This window comes from Leptodactylus fuscus, chromosome 4 (assembly GCF_031893055.1).
Source record: "Leptodactylus fuscus isolate aLepFus1 chromosome 4, aLepFus1.hap2, whole genome shotgun sequence".
Lineage (NCBI taxonomy): Eukaryota > Metazoa > Chordata > Amphibia > Anura > Leptodactylidae > Leptodactylus > Leptodactylus fuscus.
Window position 1 is genome coordinate 35,178,847 of NC_134268.1, and position 10,086 is coordinate 35,188,932.

General features: G+C 47.4%; 1 protein-coding gene across 1 annotated transcript in view; it reads left to right on the top strand.

The window, feature by feature from the left end:
• RNF19A (ring finger protein 19A, RBR E3 ubiquitin protein ligase) overlaps nt 1-5,880 on the top strand; it is a 60,499-nt gene extending 54,619 nt beyond the window's left edge. The window contains exons 8-10 of the mRNA XM_075270305.1: nt 500-713; nt 2,877-3,020; nt 3,943-5,880. Coding sequence (XP_075126406.1) covers nt 500-713; nt 2,877-3,020; nt 3,943-4,606 — 1,022 coding nt within the window. The 3' untranslated portion in view covers nt 4,607-5,880. The remainder of the gene's footprint in view (nt 1-499; nt 714-2,876; nt 3,021-3,942) is intronic.
• Nucleotides 5,881-10,086: the final 4,206 nt, after the last annotated feature.

Below are 10,086 nucleotides of genomic sequence, written 5' to 3' on the forward strand. Positions count from 1 at the left end.
TGACTCACTGAAGATTTTCCGATAAGGCTGTATACCGCTGTGCGGCCGCCAGAGATTGCAGAACGTGCAAGGATGCATGGGGTTCTATCAGCTCTGTGTATACCTATATCCTGTCACAACCAGTCTGCACCCCCTCACAGGCCTTACTCGTACATGTTGGCCTCCCACATACCAGCGGCTCACACTCCTGGCCCGTACGGTGTATTTTTCCTGTGCCGTACATTTTATTTCCTGAGCAGTGCGCCCTGCAGACCCCTCACATTTCCATCCTGTTTTTGCATATTTACAAGCCAAGTCACCGTGGAAAACTAAACGTCCCCTTGTAACTTCCTGCGCAGTGCTCCTTGGCATTGCCATTTATTAGGGATTCCAGGTCGGACTGCGGATCTTCACACCTCCCCTATAGTATAACTCTTTTGGTATGAGCAGCTCTTCTATCTTCTTGTGTTGATCCGATGCCATTCTGTGCCTTACCCATTACTTTGTGTCTCCTGTGTAGATGCCACGTCTGTAGCAGAAGCCCGTCATAACCCCAGCATCGGGGAAGGAAGCGTAGGAGGAATGACTGGCAGCTTGAGCGCCAGCGGAAGTCACATGGATAGAATTGGCGCCATCCGGGACAACCTGAGTGAAACGGCCAGCACCATGGCCTTAGCTGGGGCTAGTATTACCGGGAGCCTCTCAGGAAGCGCAATGGTGAATTGTTTTAATCGGTAAATATTGCAGATGTGGCCTGGAGAGCGGTCAATAAAATCTCAACAGTTTCTAGACGTTTCATGAGCTTTTCTTACATAGCGAGACGATAGTGTGAATGGGACAAGTGAGCAGATCGGGGGGACGCGAACAAGTCTGTCAATTTACCAGTTATCAGACACTAGTTAATACTGGTGACCGCCAGACAGCAGACCCCTGCAGGGGGAGGGGTGAGCGGCACACAATTTCCAAATCAGATTGAACACAATATCTAGAAGCTAGCAAACACTAACCTTCGCTTCCCAGGTGCTGCACATGAACAAGGGCTTTTCCAGGACATTAATATTGATGACTTACCTTTAGGATAGGCCATCAATGTCTGATCGGTGGGAATCCACTTCCCACCACCACTTATAAGCTGATTGAAGCGGTTGCGGCTCTTCAGGGCATGCCAGACTCCCTTCCATGTTTATCAGGCACAGCGCCATTCATTTTGCAGTGTCTCTGCCAAGCATTGCAGCTCACGTCCATTCAGGTGAATCTTGAGCTGTAGTACTTGGACATGGCCACTTGCTTGGTAAACCGTGAAGGTGACATAATGCGCGCTGGATAGGTGATCCAATTCCGATTGGTGGGGATCTGACACCTGGCGCCCCAGTTGTTTGTTGGGATCACAGGACTCCAGCTAGGAAGGTGTCCCTGCACTGCTTACCAGGCTGTGCTCCATAGACTTTACCAGTGACTATTCCACTTAAGTTAAATGTGCTGCAGTACCTGGCGCAGCCACTGGAAAATATATGGCGTAATACCTGGCAACTGGTGAAGGGGACACATCTGATCAGTTTGACATCTGAAACTCCTACTCGTCATCTATGGCTGATAGATGGAGCCCTACCCTCATGTATCTGGACGGGCAGGGCGGGGGGAGTGAGAACTGCCATTACTGAACTGTTCCCTATTCTGGCACATAGAGCGGGGCTTAAGTAGCAGACCCCTCCCCTCTATTATCTCCATATTATGATACAACCCACTTCATCTCTCAGAGAATATGGCACCATAGGGGTGGCACAGTACCCACCACTACAGATGTCTTAGCACTGCTCCTGGTTTGGCTTCCAACCCTAGTGCTGTGATATTTCAGATGTCGGGGTAGTAAGTAGGTGCCAGAGCATTTCTTTACCGGTTCCCAGATTTTAGGGGAAGTGAAAATGCAACAGAAACACATGAAATAGAAACCAGAGACACTATGATAAGGTGCAAAAGTGGAGGGAGTTCCCTAAGAATAGAATTTCTCAGAAACGTGAGATTGTTGGGCCTTTTCCCTGTTTAAACCAACCCCCCTTCCAGTTTACATGAGAGAGGACTGGTTATGACCGTCAATAACCTGAGTCTGCTTACCCATGTGATCTCCTGCCATAAAGGAGAGCTCCGAGACCTCAACTAGACCTCTATCAGAAAGGGTGTAGCGTGCTCTGCCTCCTCAGGAAGCGTCTGCAGGATGAGACTAGACCAGACTTAGCTCTGCATAGGAGCCTTATACACTAAGCAGTAGAAGATCATTGATGGATTTGTACAGTTATGACTTTTTATTGTTTATGAATGAGGTATGAAAAATGGCTGCAAAGGTGAAGAAAGTGATATAAAGGAGCTGTAAAATAGATAGGACGTGGCGTTAGATGAAAGGGTTACAAGACTCCCTAAACACGACGTCAGGATCCCACAATGTGCTGTATCTTATATCCACATATTAGAGTATATAGATGGGAATCCACCACAAATTCTCGGTGACCAATTCTATTTTACATAAGCGGCCATTTTCCTGCTACAGGGGAAATACCCGGCTGTCAACAGGAATGTGGACCCTACAAGACCGTCCTGTAAAACCAGGGGTGGTTGTATGTTTTTATGCTTTCGGCCAGCACATGGTTGTGTAGTAAAATGTGGACATACCACAAAGGTGTAATACACTGCCTGTAATACACAGGCTCACCTCTGAGTAAGAGCAGGTATAGGTGGCATTCATATTGGTATCCATGTTGTGACCACAAGACCCCATGCTGTAGGTGAACTGATCTTAGACCATCAGAGGATTCTGTGCTGATTTAGGTTTGGGTTTATAGGACTTTTAGTCTGGGTTTACAGATGTGCTGGTGTGTAATCTGCTGTCATGTCGCTGTGTACAGGCTGGAAGTCCAAGCAGACATTCAGAAGGAGAGATATAGCCTGAGCGGAGAATCGGGCACGGTGAGCCTAGGAACCGTCAGCGACAACGCAAGTACCAAAGCCATGGCTGGATCCATCCTGAACTCCTACATCCCGCTGGACAGGTACGGAGCTGTCACATAATGGCTGCCCCCTATATGACGTGTGGTACAGTGCGTGCTTGGCCATCACTTCCTCCATGCTACAGTCAGGCAGTGCGGATGGATGCGGGGGCTTGAGACCCCTGTTATGATGATGGCGGGGTCTCCTAGAGATCAGACATTTCTTACCTAGTAAACAATAACAATATAATCCATTGTGAGACCATCCCTGCACTTCCCTAATCCACTAGGGCGGCAGTAGACAACCTTTGGGAATCCAGCTCTTGTGGAACTACAAGTCCCAGCATGCATACTTGCTGTACCCTTATTGGAACTTCCACAGAAGTGAATCTGGCTTCCTGGGAGTTGTAGTGTCACTGCGCCTGGAGTGTCGAAGGTCGCTGATCCCTCCGCTGGGGTTACCAACCATCTATAAATGCCTATAACAGTCCATAGAGTGGGGGTGGGGCACTTTCTTCATGGGACACCTGGATTGTCCCCTTTTACAATCCTGCTCGTCCTTGTTTCTTGGGCAGTTGACAACCGGGGCGGCCATCGCTGGACTTTCTACAGGGGATTGTCACTAGACATGAGCGAACACTGTTCGGAACAGCTGATCCAAACAGCACGCTCCCATAGAAATGAATGGAAGTGGCCGGCACACGGGGCTTAAGCGGCTGGCCGCCGGCAAAGTGTACGTGCCAGGTGCTTCCATTCATTTCTATGGGAGCGTGCTGTTCGGATCAGCTGTTCCGAACAGTGTTCGCTCATCTCTAATTGTCACCCATCTTTCCAAAAACTGGGAATAGTTTCTATCCCGAGGAATCTGGACGCAGTAGCCATTTTTGTTACCAAATAGGACTTTTCACTTTACAAGTATTTTTATTTCTCAGTTTCTGTAAAATTATCGAAGTATATATTGATTTTTATTTTTTTTTTCCCCCAGGGAAGGTAACAGCATGGAAGTTCAAGTGGACATCGAGTCCAAACCAGCCAAATTCAGGCATAATAGCGGCAGCAGTAGTGTGGACGATGGCAGCGCCCCAGGTCGGAGTAGTGTGAGTGGCTCTACAGCCTGCCAAGCAGAAAGTAAGTGCAGCGCCACCAAATGGTCCAAAGACAATACAGCAGGGAAGAAGTGCAAAGGCAAGCTACGAAAGAAAAGCAGCACCAAGATAAATGAGACGAGAGAGGACATGGACGCTCAGCTCCTGGAGCAGCAGAGCACTCATTCCAGTGAATGTGACTCGCCTTCTCTTAGTGACAGCTTACCCTCCGTGGCAGACTCTCATTCTAGTCATTTCTCAGAGTTCAGCTGCTCCGATATGGAGAGCATGAAAACCTCTTGCAGCCACGGCTCCAATGAGTATCACACCCGCTTTGTCACGGTCAGCCCGCTCCCGGAAGTGGAAAACGACCGCTTGGAAAATTCTCCTCAACCCAGCGGTGTCTCAATGGTTAGCATCCCCGTCCCTTGCACGGACGTCCCTCAGCTGAGTTATATAGCAGAGGAGGGGGCCGGCCAGAGCTCACCCGACCAAGGGGAGAAGACGGACACTGAGAATGATCCAAAAACAGAAGGGAACTGTGCAATCCAGACGGACATCTAGGCCTGTCATTGCTGCAATACTACTCTCTACCACTAACCAGTTCTGCTCACATGGAAAGCTTTGCAAAACGTTGGGTAACCACTCGGGGAAACCGTAGTAAAGAGAACGCGAATCCTTCCAGTGCTGCGTAACATTGATTTGGTGAAGGCTTGCGACCGCACGTCCTATCGTACGGTGAATAAGCAGGCTCGCGCGCACTGGATGGAGGCCATTTTGATGGCCCCGCCACACGATGATCTGTGAAGACGTGACTGTCCGCGTTACTATAACAGGGTCGTAATTGCAATCACTAAAGTAACTTCATTCCAAAATCTGGAGGCCGGAGAACGTGTGAAGTGTGTAAGTCAGTCTGCAGGGATATGGCAGGTTCATTGAGATGTTACGAGCAGAAGTTTTTGAATTATAATTTTTTTTTTTTTGCACAAAAGTTAAAGAAGAATATGTCCATGTATTCGGCATCACTCATGATAATAGAAAACCCAATATGGAGCCTGTATGACACTAGTTCAGCGTATCACAGGGCAGTCCAGCATCGCCCGTCATCTTTTTGGGAGCAGACCACCCTCTCATTTTTGGTGCCTTCAGCAAAGACTGGGATTTAAGTGCCTGGTCATGAGAATTTCTACTAAATGTTTTTGTTTTGTGTTCTTGTTCCTTTCTTTTTCTTTTCGGCGTAGTCCTCTATGGCCACCCGAGGACTAGTTATACCCTCCAGGCCAATGACTGTGGTAGATCATTCTTAACGTATGTCATTAATACAGCCGTATTCACCTACCAAAGACTCACTCAGGCTTTCGAGGAAATCTGTATATTGACATCTACAACCGCGAATAAAGCACAGTGCAGGAGCTGCACACGTACAATGGCGGCTGTGGACCATGGCTGTCATCTAGTTTTATACTTTTATCATATAAAGCAAGGAATTAAGAATCTACGAGTCCAGAAGGCGATCCGAGAACCGGCGCTGTTATCCGTGCAATGGAATTCACTCTGACAATGCAAAGCGGCTGTCGGTATTGAAAGAGTCGCCGTTCTGGTCTCTGTAAGTATTGGCGAGAAGGTGCTAATGATTGTGCCGGAGTGCTTGTAAGACGTTATAGGCCATGTGCGGCAGTCCCATATTATGATTCCAGTCACCTGTTTAATCCGCTTATAACACTAGTGCCAGTTACATTGGACAAGGCTTGTTCCTGTATTTGTATATTTGTTTTATTTTGCTTATAAAGATGCGTGTACAATGCATACCGAATAAATGTGTCTGTGCTGAGCGCCCACTCTCCGCCATCTAGTCTTTATTTCTGAGGTGTCGCCACATTGTGTTCGCATGGGATAGATAGGAGTTTTAGTGGTATGACAGTCTTTAAAGGGGTTAGACGTCATCCCTTATTGATAGGGTGGAGGATAACATTGTTCAGACCCCCAGAGAACAGGGGTCCTGATGGAGTGGCAGGTTGCGCATGCGCCCTACTGATCCATTTTTCTATAGGATCACCAGATATAGTTCATAGTTATCATAGCAACATCATAGGATTATTCATCTAAAAACACCCCTCAGGTGGAGACCCCCATGTAGCGTCCCACCACCAAAGAGCGTTGTGGAAAAAAATCACAAGTTTCTCATAGACAGTCTGCAGAGGTTTCCTCTGGGAACTTTCTGCCTCTATTATATCTATAGGGAAACCATCAGCATTGCTGGAGATAGAATTGACAAGCTGCGATTTACAATAAAACATCTTCCGTTGCAGATATTTTTATGCAATGTGTGGATGAGATTTGTCCCATCCACATTACAGGTACAGTAAAAATGCCACCAAAAAAATTTGAGGTTACACTAGGTGGGGCCCCAGGGTGTCAATGTGCCAGCACCGATACCATCAACATTAGATTAAGGATCCAACCCCTAGTACCCCTGCCAAGCCAAGCGGTCCTGGTGCTCAGGCAAAGGTTTTACTTCCTTGTTTAATGGGCAGAGACACGGATTTGTGGTTTGACTCCGTCTGAAAGCCCCGTCCCCTCTATAGGAACAGTTATCGGGTAGGATTTTCCTTTTATTCTTGCAGCAAGTCACACAATTGTGACACTTCCCATCATGCATTGCTGTGCAGACCTTTTTTTTTTTTTTAAACGTTTTATTGAAAAGTACATAACAGAGCAAATAATACAGTAGAAGAAAACAGAATGGAAACACAAATCAATCAAAGAAAAAGCACAACCGAACAAAGATGAGCCACATCATCATCCTCTCCCGTCCCCAAACCCCCTCCCACCACCCGTACAGTTCAGAGCAACACATTACATATCATACCGAGGAAAGGAAACATCATAACAGAGGGGGGGCTGTGAAACGGAGTGAAGGCATCAATAGCCGAACGAATTGAAGGGCTGAGTATTGGGTTATGGGGGAGTCACACAAGGCACCCCAAACTTCTGGGCACAGCCTCTACCTTTATATATAATCTGAGTAAACGGGAGAACCGTGTTAACCAGTTTGCACCACTGAGGAACGGACGGGGGTCGAGGGGCCATCCATCGCAAAGCGATTGTTTTTCTCACATAAAACAAGCATTCCCGTAGGAAAATACGGATGTGGTGCTGCCACAATTCCTCCTCCAGCACACCAAACAGGCATACTTTGGGAGAAAACGGGACAGGGTGGTGCAGGACATCTGTCAGGAGGTCTACCACCCCCTTCCAAAAGGCCTGAATAACTGGGCAGCTCCACAACAGGTGACAAAAGTCCACACGGGGGCACGAACACCAAAGGCAGTTAGGGCCAGGTAGTCGACCCATCCGGTGCAACCGGACCAGAGTTAAATAGCACTGGTGTAGAATGAAAATTTGGATCAATCTGTTATTAGCCGAGGGTGAGACGTAAAGAGGAGACTCTAAGATCTCCTGAAACGTCTCCTCCGTCAGCTCTGGAATATTAGTACGCCATCTCATCAATGTTGGGGCAGACCTTTAGATATTTCTCATTACTATCCACGGGCAGCCGAGTCCTCCATCCTAGTAAATGAATGTCTGGTCTTCTCCCCCATCCCCCATCCTAGCTCTGTGTAAATTCCCGTTCTACCTCTCAAATTGCTCCTTGTAGTCTGCCCCTCCTTCTCCAGAGTCAGATCACCATGGCCATCATTACCTGGACCTGTGGTGAAGACGTCCTCGCAGTGTAAGGTCCTGGATGGTACATGTTGGTAGAAGCTCTGTAGTGCTTTAGTTACTAGTCATTGGTGACAACATCAGCAAATTTTGCTATTACTTTCCTGACCACCTTGTATAACTATCATATCTAATTCTCAGGCGTATGGAGTCTTACAAAAAGCCCTTTTAGTTCCACTGAGGGATTATGGGAAAAATATGCAAATCTGTTTCCCAAGATGTAAATAGGAAAACAGTGCCTGTTTGCTGCCCTCTATGGGTAGTTCCCTTGAACATCATGCCTGACTTTTTCAATAAGCCTTTGTTGCATGATTTAGCCAAAGTTGGGCATGATGTTCAAGGGAGCTATCCATAGAGGGCAGCAAACGGGCACAGTTTTTCTATTTTGCATATTTTTCCCCATATATCATCTGTAATGGCACTAGTGGTTGTCAGCAGATTAGTGATGCCTAGACACCTAGCAACCTCAACCAATCCGATACTGGTGACCGACTGTCAGGGATCTAACACAAGTCTGTCACAACCACATAGGATTCACCTTTATAAGGGAGACTCTGCTTCTACACTAGGTTATAGGAGTACGTTGACATCCCCCCCCCCCCCCATCCACAACACACATTGATGCTCTAGAACACTGGTGTAACAAGGTAAAGCTACACAGTAAGTTCCATCTTCAGGATTGTGGGAATTTTATTAAGATTTAATACAAGTATAGTTACAAAAAGAGATACAGAAAAGCAAGATATCAAGAAACAGACGTCTTAGAAGCCTTGCCATGGAGATTGAAGAATGTGGACAGACATGCTGGGCGGTCTGTTCTGTATAAATGTTCATATGAGATCCTGTCTGTTTTTACTGCTGCTAAGTCACATAATGGCTGCAGCACACTTTCCATTTGAGGCTCAAACTTTGAGTGCATAGAATAAGGATCAGTTGGCCCCCTCCCCCATTACTGATACTAGTTTAGTTTTCTTTTTTTAATATGTAATTCTGCCAGGAATAACTACAAAACAAATAAATAAATTTAAAAAAAAAGCCCACTTGACCATAATAGAACACTGGACTATAAATACAATCTGATCAGTCAGGAAAGCTGCTATGGTTTGAGCAATACCCCATTTGTAAAGTCACACAAGTACATAGACTTTTCTTCCATTGTAAGCTGTGAGGATTGCAGACTCTTCAGTCCTTTGCACAGAGCAGTTTGCAGGCTCGGAGTAGAAGCAGAACCTCCTCCAGACCTCTTGCTTATCTAACAAATCTGTAAGCAGGCTTCAAAGTAGTAAACTGCAAGTTATCTAGAAAGGAGACACCTAGTGGAGGGAACTTTAGATCGGTTTTACGGGCAGATTTTTTAAAAAAATGAGACTAAGTTGTCTGAAAAGTTAGTGACCTCTTTAGGCAGGGCTGTTACTTTGGCAGACCAAGCCTCAACCATTTATAAAGTCGTCTGAGCAGGCGTCTATAGCTGTGGAAAAATAAAGTTAAAAGCAGGAACAACCCTCTTAGGGCTAGTTCACATGGAGTTCTGCATGTACACATTATGTTGTAGCTGCCATGACAGGATGCTGGTGCAGAGCACTGGCATTCCACAATGGATTAGGCCCAAATGAACGGACCGGAGCCTCGCGCAGAGGCAGATTCAGCCGTGGAATCCACGGCAAGATAGGGCAGTTCGCTTTTTTTTTTTTTCCGCTACTAGCTAGTGGGAAAAAAAAAAAAAAAAAAGTGAGCAGCTCCCATTGACTTCAATGGGATCCATTTTTGGCAGCGGATTTTGAGGCAGATTCCGCATCAAAATCAGCTAACTTGCCCAGTGTGAACTAGCCCTAATTCACTAAAAATCCAGTGTTTGATTCCTATGACAGTGAATGTGACCAACCATATATCCAACTAGCTGTACCTGCGACTTCATCCGCGAACCATGTGCAGCGCGGCCCGTTGGCCCCCGCGGGTCCCTCCCACAGCCTCATGTGGCGGGACCCCATAGCCCTGCTGCTGTGGCCCCGGCTCTCCCCCAGCACCCACCCACACCCCCAGCTCTCCCCTTACCTTTCACCTGCGCCCCCCTTTAGAGCCTACCGTGACCTTCCACATCTCCCCCCTGCCCTCACCACCACCCACCCGTGACCCCATTCACCCTCCCACTTCCCCCTTCAACCTGTGCAATCAGCCTCCCTCCTACTCACCCTCGGCCCTCTGGTCCCAACCCCCCCAGGCCCCCTCCCTAACCCCCGGCACCTCCTCCAAACCACCAACCCCCACTACCCACCACATCTCCCCCCCCAGCCCCCTACACACCAACTCTTGTGTGGGCGGCC